At 42.1% G+C, this 17324-nt stretch overlaps 1 protein-coding gene across 1 annotated transcript in view; it reads right to left on the bottom strand.

The window, feature by feature from the left end:
- The window catches only part of HYDIN (HYDIN axonemal central pair apparatus protein), a 2443906-nt gene that overhangs the window by 1788099 nt on the left and 638483 nt on the right, over positions 1-17324 (bottom strand). Inside the window, exon 24 of the mRNA XM_030205004.1 lies at positions 14797-14949. Coding sequence (XP_030060864.1) covers positions 14797-14949 — 153 coding nt within the window. The remainder of the gene's footprint in view (positions 1-14796; positions 14950-17324) is intronic.

The raw sequence follows: 17324 nt of genomic DNA, 5'->3' as shown, positions 1-17324 counted from the left end.
AGCTTTTGTCTGTGCAAGCTGCGAGTTGAGCACAAGCAACACATCTACATAGCTCTTTCTTTTGTTGACAGGGAGTGACCAGTGGTTCTGAGGCAGCAGAGGCGAAACAGGGGCCAACGTTGACCAAGGTCAGAGTGACATTGAAGGACGGAAGGAAAGCATACACCTTCAAGCTAAGTACTTATGCTTAAAGTTAATGTAAGACATACAGCGGGTGGCTTTCCTTTGAAAAAAGACTATAAATAAGCAATACAGACTAGGAGGTTTTTTCGCCCGTGATGAAGAAGCCCTAGCCCTCCTTCTGCAGTACAGCGGCAAGAGGTGCTTCTTGAGACGTTTTCCTCCTAAGAATTAAGGTTCTTATGCTTACTTGTAAGACTGGTTTTCTATATATATATGAATTAGCAGTGAAACAATATACATGACCTGAGTGTGGTAAAGGATTTAGGCAGAAGGCAGACCTCACAATACAGAAGAAAATCCACAATAGAGTGAAACCATTTAAATGTTCTGAGTGTGGTAAAAGCTTTGGTTGGAAAGAGAGCCTCACACACCATCAGAGAATCCACACAGGGTTGAAACCATTTACATGCACTGAGGAGGTAAAAGCTTCAGTTACAATGTTATAAAAAATAGAAAGCTTGGCATCAGGTAGAATAATGTAAAAGTGACATCCCAAGAAAGCAGTGGACTTCGTAAATTGCTCCCAGGTATACATCTGACTACTGCTCCCTTACCTTGTCTGCTAAGCCCCCAAAACCCAGTACCCTCAACTGTACACCACTACCATAGCCCTTACGGGTGAAGGGGGCACCTACATGTGGGTACAGTGGGTTTCTGGTGAGTTTTTGGAGGGATCACAGTTTCCTCCACAAGAGTAACAGGACTGATTCTACAGCAGTTTGAACTTTATCCTCTATGAATGCTTTCCTGTGACTGAAACTTTTCTTATGGTCTGTATCCTAATGGCTTGATTTTGTGCGTTTTGCATTTGGACGTTTTTTTGTTCACAAATGGACTGAAAAACAAAACATCCAAAGCACAAAACGTTTTTCAAAGCAGTATTTTCGAAAGGAAAAGACAGGCTTTTTTGTTGAAAATGACCTTCTTTGGGGCGCAAGTGAGCTGCCGACCAAGATGGACGCCTGATTCCTTTCCTACTACCAACAGGACAAGAAAATAGTCTAGAACAACACACTCAATGGGAATTTATTTATTTTTCGGCTTTGGCACTACAAACTAACTATGTCAGGCTCCAAAACATCAAAATCAGACCCCTCTCCTCCACCACATCAGGATTGAGAAGATCAAAACTGGACCCTCTGACGCCGGAGAAAATGGCGCTGGGGAAATCTTCTCCAGCATTAACGGAAGTGGTATTGGAGGAGCTCCGAGCATTGCAAGAACTTTCCTCAAAACATTACGAAACCACTTGCGATCTGAATATTGAAATTACAGCTATCGTTAACTTTTTGTCTGCATTTCAAACTCGAGTGGAGGAATTAGAAAAATGCTATGATCAAACAGCTCTGCAATTGGCTCAATTGTAAGAAACAACAGCGACCTGGTTCAGGAAAGTAGAACTGGAAATGGAAGATTTAGCTAATAGATCGAGGCGGAAAAAAATTAGAATCATGGGTCTAAAAGAAGGCATAGAAGGAATCAACACTTTAGAATTCCTCCATAAATGGATTCCGTCCGTACTCAATAATACCTTTGAATAACAGAAGATTGAACATGCACACCGTGTTCCTTCATTTAAAAAGCTCAATCAGCCTCATCCCAGACCCACTGTTGCGAACATTTTAAGATTTCAGCAAGCCTTGCAAATTTTATCCGCTGCTCGTAATCATCCTGCCATTCACATCGATGGTAAATCAATCCTCACTGTTCCGGATCTTGCTAAAACAACAGCAAGGAAGAGAAAAGCTTTCTTGGACATGAGACTGAAGCTCAAATCCCTTGGTGCTAGATTCAGGCTGCAATACCCGGCTCCAATGACAGTCACACTGCACAACAATACTAAAACCTTTGATTCTCCAGAACAGCTACAGGCTCATCTCGACCAACTACAAACGCAAGAAATGTCACGATAACTTTGCCAAAAATGAAAGTTCTCTTACCTTATGCCTTAATTAGCAACAGCAGTACAATCCAGAAGCTATACTGAGTTAATAAAATATGTTTATGATTTAATTATCTGATTAAATCTATTAAGCTATACAATATCATCCAAAAATATACTTTAGATGCTTATTTCTTGATGTTATACGCTGATGTCATATTTAGGTCAAATTTCTTTTTTTTTTCATAAATGCATTATTCTAGTAATTTTAAATGTTAAGCATTTCATGTTGGTAGGGTTTGCTACTTATGTTATCCCTTCACTTGTCTTTCTTAGGCCCAGATGCACTAAACTTAATGAGCCTTTAACGAGCCATTAACGAGCAAGTAGTAAACCGTAGCATGCACCAAACGCCATTTTCCGATCACGGTAGCACTAACGAAAACGGAATGCAAATCATTATAATGAGCTGCACTACCGTTGCAAAGCTATTATAATGAGATGCACTAACGTTTACCGATTCCCCTTACCGTGGAAACCCTAACGTGAGGTCTGCACCTCTCGTTAGGCTGGGGCTGCTGTGGGAAAGCCAAAAAACCCCCAAGAGCTGCGTGTCCCAAGTGTCCCTGACGAGCACTGCTTTCTTTTTTCCCTTCCGACGCCGACGCCCCCCCCCCCGCCCGAGGTCGCCGTTGCCGCTCCCCCTGCATTGAAATGAGAGCTTTCCGCAGCCCCCCAGGTCGCCGCCGCTCCCCCCTCCCTTGAAATGAGAGCTTCCCCGCCGCCCCCCCTGAGGTCGTTGCCGCTGCTACCCCCCTCCACCCGCCACCAGGCCCTCACAGTGCTTCTCACCTCCGAGTGAAGGCGCTGCACCGGCTGCAGCAGGCAACAGCTGATCACCTCTCTTCGAACTTCCCTCCTTTCCTCCCTGGCCCACCCTCGTCTGACGTAAGTAACTTACTTACGTCAGACGAGGGCGGGCCATGGAGGAAAGTCCGAAGAGAGGTGATCAGCTGTTGCCTGCTGCAGCCGGTGCAGCGCCTTCACACGGAGGTGAGAGTCACTGTGAGGGCCCGGTGGCAGAAGGAGGGGGGCGGGTGGAGAGGGGGAGAGGCAGCGGCGACAACCTCAGGGGGGGCGGCGGGGGCGGGGCCACAGGGGTGTGGAGGATGACGGGGAATCTGTCATTTCAATGCAGGGGGGGGAGGGGGGCCAAGGCCGTCCATAAAGGCCATCCATAAAGGATGTCCATAGGCACAGTTCTTTTTTTTTTGGGGGGGGGGGGGTTGTTTTTTACGTCCTTGGAATGCGCAGATCAGCCAGCATAACGCTTGGCTGCTCTGTGCATGCTCTACCAGCTGATTCTCCGACTGTTTTACGAGGTGATTAGAGAATGCAAGTGAGCTGCAACGAGCAGCTCATTTGCATTCCCTTTCCTTGATGCACTGCCATTCCCTACCGATTCGCTATGGAATCGGTAAGGGAAGGGCTCTTTACGTGGGGTTAGTGCATCTGCCCCTTAGTCGGAGACATTGGCACCGTTTAATAAGTTTGTTTAACTTGACTGAGCTACACTTCAGTAGCTCTACATGTCTTTTGGTTTAACTATGCATAGAGAAGTGATTCCTTCCCATTTCTGCTATTGTTACTTGAGAGGAAACATCGCTGGTAGATCATTCTACTAGACTCATTAGGCACCATAATGGCTGACAACCCATCCAATACAGCTCTTAGGATTGTCTCCTGGAATGTAAATGGTTTAAAGCATCCTGTTAAACGTAAGAAAATCTTTGCATACCTTAGGAAACTTAGACCATCCATTATTTTTTTTTTCCGGAAACTCACATTCCCAGTCTAAACAAATTGATCTCCCCTTACAAATGGATATCACAGTCTATATAGATGCCCCTTCAATAGGTAGGAGGAATGGAGTTTCAATACTCTTTCACAAAGATCTTCAACCTACCATAATTGAGCAAATGGCTGATGATGAAGGACGCTGGTTAATTGTAAGAGCAGAATTCTCCTCACAACAGCTTCTTTTGGTAAACATATATGCACCTAACATTGACTCTCCAGACTTTTTTCACACACTGTTCCGTACAATCTCCTCTTTTGATCCAATTCCTCTGCTCATATCTGGAGATTTTAATCTCCCACTCGACAGATGGTTAGATAAAAGCTCTCATGCTATTAAACCCATCTCCAATGCCACTATTACGCTGCAATCTTTAGTGACTCAGTTTAATTTGATAGATCCTTGGAGGACAAAATTCCCAGACACAAGAGATTACACCTACTTCTCCTCACCTCACAACAGTTTCTCCAGAATTATTTCCTTCTCTCTGCCACCCTGCTCCCTTCAGTTACAGAAGCTGTAATACATCCGATTGTCATCTCTGATCATGCTCCTATTTCTTTAAATGTATCCCCTCTACATCAATCCGTTACTAAGTCTCCTATTTGGCACCTTAACACCAATCTTCTGCAGGAAGATAACATTAAAACTCGAATTACAAACTTTATTTCTGAATTTTTCCAAAATAATTCAACAGAAACTTTACCACTACTTACTATTTGGGAAGCCTTCAAAGCAACATTAAAAGGAGAAATAATATCTATAGCAGCTTTTAAAAAGAAAGAACAAAATATCTTACTTGACAATCTAGAAAAGCAAATTAAAGAATATGAAAATAAACTTATTACTTTGCAAGATAAGCAGTTTTTAAACAAACTTTGTCAACTCAAATATGAGTACAACAAAAGTGTAAGTGAATCAGCCTTCCAAGAGATTTTCCAAACAAAAACCCAATATTATAATGGTGGTAACAAAAGTGGCAAGATTCTAGCTAACTTTCTTAAACATAAGAAAACTAAAATTCAAATCCCATCTGTTAGGAATAACAAAAACAAAAATGTCATTTCGGCCACTGAAATCCTAAAATCATTCCATCAATTTTATAATGAATTGTACACATCAGAGACAGATGGTGATTCTGACAAAATAGGAAACTTTCTGTCTCAGCTTATCCATCCACAATGGTCCCTCTCAGATAGCAAATTCCTTTCGAAACCATTCAATGCAAAAGAAATTATGCAGGCTCTCAAAGATCTTCCCTCCCATAAAGCACCTTGGCCAGACGGCATTCCCGCTGAGTTTTATAAAATATTCTTAAATTCTCTTTCTTTGACTCTTACGCAATTATTTAGTTCATTGGATCCCTTAACAGTTTTGTCTAGTAGATTTACAGAAGCTATCATTACAATGATTCCTAAACCTAATAAAGACACTCAACTTGTACAAAACTATAGACTCATTTCTCTCCTTAATTCAGATTATACAATTTATGCAATGCTACTAGCTAAAAGACTGAAGAAAATTATCAGTAAGATTATCTCTCCAAACCAAATAGGCTTTATGCCAAACAGATTAATATCAGACAATTCTAGATTATTCTTTCAATTATCGCACATTGCTAAATCTCAGCCCTATCATAGCTATGTCCCTAGATGCAGAGAAAGCCTTTGATAGGATAGAATGGCAATATTTATTCTCTGTCCTTGAATGGTTCGGTGCAACATCACCCTATTTGTTCAATCTGGCACTAGAACCACTCATTATTGCCATTAACTCTCAAATCAACATTACAGGAATATTATATAAAAACACACATTTCAAAATGTCTGCATATGCTGATGATATACATTTCCAATCGTTTGACTTCATTACCCTCATTATTCTCTTTGATAAAGTCCTTTTCTACAATATCGGGATATAAAATCAATCAAGCTAAAACAGAAGTATTACAATTAAATATTCATGAAGTACCCAGTTTAATTCAGCCCTTTAATCTCGTCTGGTCTTCCAAAAAAATTAGATACCTCGGCATAGATTTACACTACACAGTACAAGACACCATCAAATATAACGTTGAAAACATACTCAAGTTCCTCAAAGATCTTGTTTTGAAATGGCATCCTCTTCACATCCTGATGGGGTAGGATCGAGACCATTAAAATGGTAGTCTCTCCCAAAATAAATTTCATATTGAGCATGATCCCAATGTTATTCCAAACTCATTTTATAAACAGGTAGAGAAATTGTTGGTTTCTTTTCTTCGGAAATCTAAGGTGCCTAGAATATCATTAAAAAAGCTCAAAGCTCCAAAAGAAAAGTTTGGATTAATGTTCCCTGATTTTTTAATGTATCACAAAGCATTTATTACACAACAAGGTTGTTATTGGTTTCCTATTAAAAAAGACTACTCACCTATTTGGCTTCAGTTAGAGCAGCTCATAACTTCTCCAATACCATTACATTTAATTATCTACATTACTCCTGCCTCTTCTGAGGCAGATAACCCAGTTGTACATAACACTAAAATTTGTCTGCTACATTTAGACAAATTATTAGATCTTCCTATCCCCTCCTCTCTCCAAATACCTATATGGAATAACTCCAAATTCCATATTAACAAAAAAAACATTCTTTTGGAAGTCTTGGGCTAGTTGCGGAGTTTGGACTATTGAAGATATATGTAAAGAGGGTCAGAATAGTCTACTAACATTCCAAGAGATCTATACAAGCTTGCACATTCCTAAGACACATTACTTTCAGTGGTTGCAATTGACACACTGTGTTAAAACTACAAACGCACTAAATTTATCTGGTTCTCATGAACCATCTATTTATCAAACTGCAACATCCTTGATCAATAATGGATATATGGCCTCATTGTTACGTCTGTGCTCACCTTGCCCTCTGGTGGCCAGAACTGGTGGCTGCTGTGGACCGTCACCCGTTTCAGATTTCAGCTCAGTCCGGTCCAGATCTTCCGGGCTGCCAGACTTGCTTGCTTGGATTGAACCTACACAGCACCCACAGTTTCCTGGTGATGGTTGCAGCTGAGCTCCAGGTGCTGCTGGGCTTATTAGCCATTCTGAAACCTTTCTGCTTGGCCTTTGCATTGCGTCTAAGGCCCTGCTATGTTGGTGCTTGTTGCACTTCAGCCTGAGTTTGTTTTCTTGCTCTTGTTCTTGCCTGAAGCCTTGCCTGTTCTAGTTAGTCTGTGTGTAGTTTAGGGTATTGCTTGTTTACTGTATTGCTTGTTTCCCAGTCTTGTGTCTTGTTTGTATGTCTTGCCTAGTTCTGGGTTTATCTGTGTTTGTTCCCTGCTTCAGTGGCTGCTTGCAGCTTTCAGTTCAGTCTCCTGTCTAGCTGTGTTTGTTCCCTGTTTCAGTGGCTGCTCGCAGCTTTCAGTCCTGGCCTTTAGCCTATCCTTTTCCTGCCTTGCTGTCCCTGTGCTGTCTAGCTGTTATCCAGTCCTGCCCTGTCCAGTAAGTCCTGCCGGCCACCTGAAGCCTTGAGCTCAACTCTTGGTGAAAAGTGGCCAGGTGCAGGTGAAGCCTAACTGTTTGTCAGAGATCTGCCCTGTCTCTAGCATGAGGTGGTTTGCCTGCCACTGCCGCTCCTCGGCAGTGGCCCAAGGGCTCACAAACCCAGTTTTCAGCTTTGAAAACCTGACACTCATCTATATATAAGATTCTGCTTTCTCACCATTACAAACATAGTTATTCATAGTATGGGAAGCAGATACTAACTAAGTAATTCCGCACTCTGCACAATCTCAAATTTGGAGGTCTTTGATTAGGCCTCTATCCTCTGCTAACCTTATGCAATCAATGTTTTTTCTGTATTATAGGGCTGTATGGACTCCATGGAAACTTCAAATTGCTAAATTGGCAGCCTCCAATCTATGTTGGCACTGTCAAACAAATATTGGCACACTTACTCACCTGATTTATGAATGTGAAAAAATTAAGGTATTTTGGCAAAATATCTGGAAAATCATCTGTTGTGGAGTGGAGTGGAGGAGTAGCCTAGTGGTTAGTGCAGTGGACTTTGATCCTGGGGAACTGAGTTCAATTCCCACTGCAGCTCCTTGTGACTCTGGGCAAGTCACTTAACCCTCCATTGCCCCTGGTACAAAATAAGTACCTGAATATATGTAAACCACTTTGAATGTAGTTGTAAAAACCTCAGAAAGGCAGTATATCAAGTTCCATTTCCCTTTCCCTTGTAAACTTCACATTAATGTCAATCTCAGTGTTTCATTAATCATATTTAAATCCTATTCACCTGGTTTGTCTAACAGAATGTCACAAAAATTATTTGAAATCTTGATAACAATTGGACAATATATGATCTTAGCAAACTGGAAAAATGCCTCAATGCTTAATGAACATTTCTGGTGGCAGTCAGTCTTGTTATACCATAAAATGGAAACAGCCTCTGCAAGTCTCACTGGATCTCTCAGTAAAAAGACACTGATATGGTCTCCTCTAACGGATTACATCCAATCATTACGATAGCAACTTCAATTAATCTCAACATTAATGCATATATTGTCATGAACCACTTCTCTATTTTGCTTTTAAATCAACTGTTTCCTACCCCAACCGTTTCCTACCATACATATACCTCATTATACCACATTATCACTTTGTATTCATTCATACTATGTATTTGTTCAAACCGTAATCGGCTAACACCGTTAACGGTTATATGTAAGCCACATTGAGCCTGCAAAAGGTGGGAAAATGTGGGATACAAATGTAACAAATAAATAAATAAAATAAAAGTGTTATATTTTATTGTTCTTCCTCTTTTGTTTGTTATCTGAAAACTTTAATAAAATTTCTGGATAAAAAAAAAGAAAATGACCTTATTTCCTGTTGAGAATTTGGACATTTTGTGTAAAATGTTCAAATTCAGATTTAGACGTCATATCGAAAATGCCCCTCCATGTCACTTACTATGCCAATCTCTAGACTGTTCCAGTCATGTTCCAAACAGTCCTCCCAAGGGCTCTTTTATGAGACAATCTATAGACTGTTCCAGTCAAGTTCCAGCCAGTCTGCTAGGTGCTGCCTAGTCCTACGCTTCAGCCAGTCAGAGTCCAGCCCTGCCTTCTCCAGCTCCTGGACTCTGCCAGGCAGTTCCATCAGCAACTGTCAACAAAGATCTATGCAAAGCTTATGCCGCATAGGTAGATCCAACCTCATCACAGTCCAAGAGCTCACCTTCTCCAACCACGACATGAGGTTGTCTAGCAATTTACCTGCAAAGGGCAACGTGGAGGGGCATAATCGAATGGGACCAGCCATCTATAAGGGCGGCCATCTCTAAAGCCGGCCCCATCAAGCGGCGTACCCAACTGTATTATCGAAACAAGATGTCTGGCCATCTTTCATTTCGATAATACGGTCGGGGCCGGCCAAATCTCAACATTTGGCCTGCCCTTAGAGATCGCCAGCGTTAGAGATGGCCGCCATTGGTTTTTGCCGATAATGGAAACTAATGGCGGCCATCTCAAACCCGGCCAAATCCAAGGTATTTGGACGTGGGAGGAGCCAGCATTTGTAGTGCACTGGTCCCCCTCACATGCCAGGACACCAACCGGGCACCCTAGGGGCACTGCAGTGGACTTCACAAATTGATCCCAGTAGCATAGCTCCCTTACCTTGTGTACTGAGCCCCCCACATCCCCCCCAAAACCCACTACCCACAACTGTACACCACTACCATAGCCCTTAGGGATGAAGGGGGGGCACCTACATGTGGGTACAGTGGGTTTTGGGGGGGGGGGGTTGGAGGGCTCCCATTTACCACCACAAGTTTAACAGGTGGGGAGGGGTGGGCCTGGGGCCGCCTATCTGAAGTGCACTGCATCCACTAAAACTGCTTCAGGGACCTGCATAGTGCTGTCATGGAGCTGGGTATGACATTTGAGGCTGGCAAAAAATGTTTTATATATTTTTTTTTGGTGGGAGGGGGTTGGTGACCACTGGGGGAGTAAGGGGAGGTCATCCCCCATTGCCTCCAGTGGTCATCTGATCAGTTGGGGCACCTTTTTGAGGCTTGGTCGTGAACAAAAAGGGACCAAGTAAAGTCAGCCAAATGCTCGTCAGGGCCGGCTTTCTTTTTCCATTATCGGCCGAAGCCAGCCATCTCTTAACCACGCCCCCATCCCTCCTTCGGTACCCTGCCGATATGCCCCCTTGAACTTTCGCCAGCTCTGCGACGGAAAGCAGTTGAAGCCGGCCAAAATCGGCTATCGATTATACCAATTTGGCCAGCTTTAGGAGAAGGCCGGCCATCTCCCGATTTGTGTTGGAAGATGGCTGGCCTTCTCGTTTGAAAATAAGCAGGTTAGTAAGCTTGGATTTGGAAGCTGCATCTGTCACCCAATGTCTGAGCCATAATAGACGCCTGGCAGCAACTGCTATAGTCATCTGTATGCTGATGCATGAAAGAGATTATAGAGGGTACCAGCCAAATAAGATAAACCTGCTTCAATAAATGGAAAATCAAGGTTAGGTTCTGTAGAAGATTCACTAGCCAGATGAATCCAACTAAGGCAAGCCCGGGCCACATAAGAACTACACACAGAAACACAGATAAGGCGGTATGTTTAAATGAAAGCTTCAGGGAGTTTTCTAGCTTTCTATTTTGAAAGTCTTTCAGTATTGTTCCTCCTTCAACTGGAATAATGTAGTGAATAAGGTGTCCATTTTAGGAAGCTTAAGCTTCTCCAACTACTCTGGAGGGATACGATACAATCGGTACATAACCCAAGCAACTCTAAGACTGGCATCTGGTGTACGCCACTGTGCATAAATTAGCTCCTGCTTAGCCACATGCACTGGAAAAGATTTTGGTGGCTTCTTAGTACCTGCCATAATAGGATTAGAAGTAAAAGCAGCTCTGGAAGGTGCAGGAGACAAAATATTGAGAACTTCAAAGGCTTCGGCAATGAAAGAAGAGAGCACTTCTTTATGAAATAGTCAAGCTGTTGTAGGATCATCACCTTTATCAGCAGCTAGCTCCCTTTCCTCTAGGGAATCTCTGAAGTCAAAATGAACTGACACTGCTGAACAAGCCCCTTCAGAGTGTGGTGCTGAGAAAATATACTCTACCTCCAAGACTGAAGAGTGATCCAATCTCCTTTTTATAGAAGAAAATTTGGTCTGAATGTGTGAAGCAGAATCTTGAGGTCTCTGAGAAGCAACAAAATAAATTCAGGAGAAAAGGGAGTATGAGCTTCCAGAGGTTTCACAGTGCTAGAGAAGGCAACAGTATCAAGAGGAGTCAAATCAGACATAAGGAGAACAGGTTGAGGAGCAGGAACAAAACTGTCAGAAATAGAAAAAGAGACGTGCAGGAATCCAAGAAGGCCGCCACCCCCCATGCTATCTGAAGAAAGTGAAGTCGGCCCCTGAAGATACCGCAAAGTGTCCCCTACTACCTGACCTGAACCAGGACTGCTAGAAAAATCATCTGGCTGCTCCGATGATCTCTATGAGATGATTTCTGCACACCACAGCGTGAGCAGTGCTTAACTGTCTCTGCCACCATGGAAAATGCAAGAAAAGCTACAGCTGATATTAAAAGTGAGAATGGAAGCTGAAAACAACAGTAAAGACAGAACTAGCAAAGGAGCACGGTAACAAAGAGTGTACTCACTGGCAGTGATGAAATTTCCTCAGAGCTTACCACAGAAAGGAAAGGAAAATGGGAGTGAAGTAAAGGCTCCTCTAATAGATAGATACTTCCCCAGAAGGCAGCTGGCAATGGCAGAATATTTTCTCCTCAAAGTCTGAGGTAGCCATTTAAGCTATTTTTTTTATAAGGAGAAGTATATCTGCAGGTTGTGGGGAGGGGGGTGGGGGAGAAGAGTGATCTGGCTCCACCAGGTATGCTCCTAAAAAGGCAGCGTCTCAAGCCTTTGCCTCCATACTCAACTGAACTAAAAACAAAAAACAAAACCCAGAACAAGAGTCAGCATCCACAGAAAACACCAGAAGCTGCAGAGAGTAACGTCTACCATATACTAGAGATAAATATTAATTGAACCAGCTGCACACTATCCTATAAGGCAAGCGCTCAAATTGTTTCTCTCTATCTCCACCTGATGGCAGATGGGCATAATCCACAATTTCTGGACTGATCTGTTGATGATGCCAAGGAAGTTCTAGTTCCTTAGTCAACTGCACAATTGGATGCAAGAGCCCAATAGACTCCCCATGGTTTCTCAATACATAAGGCAAAGGAGGAGCCCTGGGATTCAAACCCTGAAACCCTGACTGCGCCTTTCTAAGTACTCTCCCTGGAATGCCTTCCCGTGGAAAGATCTGAAGACAAAAATGGTGATGGAATTCAAGAATGCGTGGGATAAACACAGAAGAACACTATATAGAAAAGGATGGAATCCAACTGAAGTAAAACTTAAATGACACATAACTAGAGTGAGCTTTGACAGCAGCTTCAGAGGTTGGAAAGTAAGATCAATGTTGGGTGGACTTATACAGTCTGTGCCCTAAAATTAGCAGGGAAAGACAGAGATTAAGTATACCAGTGTTTAACCATGAAGAAATGGAACACGTGCAAACTGCTAGATTCAACTCTGGCCACCTTGTTGGGCAGACTGGATGGACCGTACAGGTCTTTATCTGCCAACATTTACCATGTTACCTCATCAGGGTCTGGCAGAACTGGGACCCTAAATTCACAGGGGGGGGGGGGTCAAGTTTATTAAAAACTTGCTATCCTGCACATCAATAAAAAATGAATCAATGCCGCTATCACAGCCTAAAGAGAATAGAAGGAAAAAGACAAGAGAGGGGGGAAAATAGTAAGAGATGGGAGAAACAGAAATCTATTGTTGATAGAAAGATTGTATTAGTAGACAAGGAAGGGTAGATATGTTTGAACTAAACAGCAGGCCTTTCTTCAGGGACAGTCCTATGATGTCAGGAAGGCATCCTCATAAAAGAATGTTATGAGGTCTATTTTACATTTTGTCAAGGTGGTCTATATTCTAAGATAGAAGGGGAAGGGAGTTCCATAAGGTGGGGCCTACAACTGAAAAAAACTGAATCATGTGATGTGTCATACTTAATGTGCCGGAAAGAGGGTACAACCAGTAAGTGTTGCTATGATCGGAGGGTGTGTTGCGGCAGTTTGAGGGCAATGGGGCATTTGCAATGGGGTAGTTTTTTTTATTTTTGGGGGGGGGGGGGGGGTATGGGCAGTTTGTGGGATTGGGAGAGTAAAGACAGGGAGAGGCAGTTTGAAAGAAGGAATTCCCCACTGCTATGTTCCACTGTATGTGAGCTTGTACACTATATAAGCTAGAAATCCTCCTCACATTGCATCATTTTTTGGGTAGGGACTTAGTCTGGAACCTCCAATCCAATCCTGCCCATTTTTTTAAATCAATGTGTCTTTTTAGCAGTTTTCCCATATGTCAAGCTTCATTATATTTCATTAAATTGTCTATGCTATACAAACTGGAACTTGTTGTCTAATAAAAGTAAATTAGGTCATTTTTGCGGGGTGGAGGGGAGGTAGTTTATCTTTCTGGAACCCCCATTCCGATCTTGCTCATTTTGAACTCAGTGTGTCTTTTTACCGTTTTTTTTTCCCACATGCCAAGTTTCATATTGTGACAAGGCTACAGCCCAGTTGTACAAAATGAAGCAGCAAAACCCTGAACTACATCTCCCAGAATGCATTCCAGTCCCAGCAGGGGAAGCCCAGGGGATAGGCAAACTGGCCATATACCATCTCTGACCACAAGGAGGGAGAAGGAAGAAGCCCAGTTCCCCTGGACCCGCAATCAGTATATCATGCCTCCCACCTGTAAGAGGGAAGGGTGGGGTGAGAAGCAGGAGGAGGATTGGATGGATTGGGTAGAAGAGGGGGGTTAATGAGGCTGAGCAAGGGGAAGAAAGCAGAATGGAATGGGAGCTTGAGAGTCCTGAGGAGCACAGCACCTGAAGGTTTGCAAACCTACATTGTTTTGGAATTTATTTTGATTTAAACCCTACTTAAATAGGGAAGCCTGTTTTCTTCTGTGGAACCTGTTTGCCTTGGGGGAAACCCTGAACGTTGGAAAGTTTGCTGGAAGAATTACAAACCTGTTTGAAACCTGATTATTTTGAGAAACTCTGTTGAATTTGAAAGGCTTGTTTATGAAGGAGGACTGCCTGGTGGGAAGAGGGGAAAGCCTGCTTGGGGGGCAAGTACTGTTTGTTTGCTATTGACTTTGACCAAAAAGGAGGGATTTCAAAAGGACTATTGAATCCCCCTCAGGGAATGGGGCAGAGTCTTTGTGTTTAGTGAGCTGATGTACTAAGCAAGGCAGAACCGCCCTGCCGGAGAAGCCTTAACCCAGGGCTCTGGAGTGAAGTTTGGTTATTAACCTGACAAATAAAGGAATGTTTTGAAGTATCCCCGGGTGGCAGTTTTGTGAAGATCTGGCTATTCGCAGGAGGCGGTTTCCTCCCCCATACTGGAGCAGCGGGCCCGTTTACAATATCATTCCATTAAATTTTCTGTTATTTTACCTCAGACACACAGATATGCAGACATTCTTGAATCCTTTGTATGGTTCATTCCAAATTTTATAGGGTTAGAAAGAATAATAAATCTAGTGATAACACTCTCCTAAACTCAACCAATCATCACTTCCACATTTCGGCAAATAAAAAGACAACTATATCAGTATGAATGTCTCATCAAAAAACAATATAACAGTTGAAATTTAAGTGAAAATTTTCACTTTTTCAAGGTAAATTGTATCTTTCCCTGTATGTTACATAAAGCCTCTGCTAGCAACAAATTGTTCCTTATTTCTCATTCTAATGCTGTAACATGAAGTACTTACCATCTGTGCCAGAAAGTGTGCCGGAATGCAAGACTGATTGGACAGTTGAAGTGTCCTTGAAACCTCAGTTAAAACTTGAATTTTGCCAAAATCCAACTCAATAGGTTTCACACAGACAACAGGGCCTACTCCAGCATATTGCAGATTGACCTCCTGAAGAAAGAACACAAAGAAGGCTATGAATAGAAAACTGCCTTAAACTTTTCTTTGCTTTGTCCCTGAGGCATAGAAAATCCAAAGCTATTCCATGACCCTAAACACACTGTTTCAACCATATAAGCAGCATATTGTTAATTATGCATGTGTGACTAAAGAGGAAGGTTGACTATTTTGGTATTCCATTATTTATGATCTTAAGCTGCATAAAGCAATGCATTACCATACCTCGTTAATGCAAGTTAGTTCCAAGTGGATTTACTAAATCATGAAACCTAAGTATTTCAGTTTAGTAAATCTGGCTGTGGCAATGAGAATGCACGTTATCATGACATATGTTCCAGGTGCCACTACAGAGTTCCATTAAAAAAACTAGCAAGCCTCAAGTAGACAACACCCCCCCCCCCCCCCCCACACACACACACTCACACTCAAAATGTCTCCTCTCCCTTAAGAACATTCCTTTCTGGTTTCTGAAGTTGCAATGCCTTCAACATTATGTAGAATGTTATGATATCAGTTTAATTGTCAGAATTATTGAAATATGTAGCAGAACTATTGATTGTGCTGAATCAGATACCAATATAAAAATGCAGCTTTTAAAGACTTATTGGGACAGAATCATTATAAACTGGTCTGGCTTTCATCCAAGTCCCTCTCCCCCCCACCTCTGGGAAAACTTAACAAAAACAAAAAAGGTACTGCTGCAAAGATCTCACCTCCCCCTTCCTCCCCCTTAACAAAAGACTATTCTCAAACAAACTCTGCTAAATACAGGGACTGCTTCAAAAGGTTTTCAAACTTCCTCTGATCAAAAGCCCACCTGAGTGTAAATGCCAACACATCTCCAAAGATCAAACACAACTGCAGACAGAGGGACAGCAAAGGTGTAAATCCAGCTACTGAAGACAAAGGACTCAGAAACCATAAACAAGACCATTTGCTTGATACAATAAACCATTTGCTGGCTACCTCAGACACTGCCACAGAGGTCCAAACAGGAAGTCTTATGATGTCATAAAACATGAGACCAAGTGCAAATACCCAGGGTCCAGTGCAAACCAGGAAGAAAATTATCCAGGACATGCACTCATATTTCCCTGCAAATGAACTGTATAAAAAGCCTGGAAACAGCCCAGCTCGCTCTCTCTTGGGAATCTGCTGCTCTTGGGAATCTGCTGCTTCTCTCTGCTGAACTCCACACACACCTCCAGACAAGACTTCTCTCCAGGCTCCAGCAACCAACTTTAAAAGAAAAGACTTCTACAGCAGAGAGGATTTTTCCCTGCATCACTTCAACCAGCTACCAATTTCTATCAAAGACTGTTGTAAGTTAACTTATAACTTTTGATTTAAACCTGTTACCTTGCTTTAAAGCACAAATTCTCTGTAAAAATCCTTAAGACTACCTCTTGCTTACTTTGATTATATTAACCGTATTATAAATAAACCCCTTTTGAAGCTAAATGTATGGTATTTATGTTCTGGGCATGTGCTTTTAAAACTTGCATTGCAGGTTAATGTAAGGTCGTTTTTAAAATTTAGTGCCATGCTTTGAGCACAAGTTCCTAAATCTTAAGCATTGCAGGTTAATGTGATTCAACAAAATATAATATTCAATTCATCTTTATTCTTGCAATTGTAAATCTTATTACCGTAACAGGTAATTGGTGGAGAATTAACCAAAATATATCCTAAAACGTATAAATACAGCGCATGTTCTTAAAATATAAATATTAGCGAATGCTCCGAGCAGTTTCCCCAAGTTAAATATTATTTCTTGTAACATAAGCAGCATATTGTTAATTATGCATGTGTGATTAAAGAGGAAGGTTGACTATTTTGGTATTCCATTATTTATGATCTTAAGCTGCATAAAGTGATGCATTACCATACCTCTTTAATGCAAGTTAGTTCCAAGGGGATTTACTAAATCATGAAACCTAAGTATTTCAGTTTAGTAAATCTGGCTGTGGCAATGAGAATGCACATTATCATGACATATGTTCCTGGTGCCACTACAAAGTTCCATTAAAAAAACTAGCAAGCCTCAAGTAGACAACATCCCCCCCCCCCCCCCCCCCCCCCCCCCACACACACACACACTCAAAATATCTCCTCTCCCTTAAGAACATTCCTTTCTGGTTCCTGAAGTTGCAATGCCTTCAACATTATGTAGAATGTTTAGTCCCACCCTTCCAAACCTATTTAAAAACCTTGCCCTCCTATAATACCCCCAAATGTCCCTCCTTCACTGTCCCCTCATATCCCTCACCCTTACACCCCCTATGGCACCAGCAGACCCATGGCTCCCATTTGCCCCTGTTCTGCATAAGTAATCTCTGTTATTCCCCACCCCCTAAATGGTTCAA

This window comes from Microcaecilia unicolor, chromosome 5 (assembly GCF_901765095.1).
Source record: "Microcaecilia unicolor chromosome 5, aMicUni1.1, whole genome shotgun sequence".
Taxonomy (NCBI): Eukaryota; Metazoa; Chordata; class Amphibia; order Gymnophiona; family Siphonopidae; genus Microcaecilia; species Microcaecilia unicolor.
Note: the sequence above shows the minus strand (reverse complement) of the source record. Positions and strands in the feature narration are given on the sequence as shown.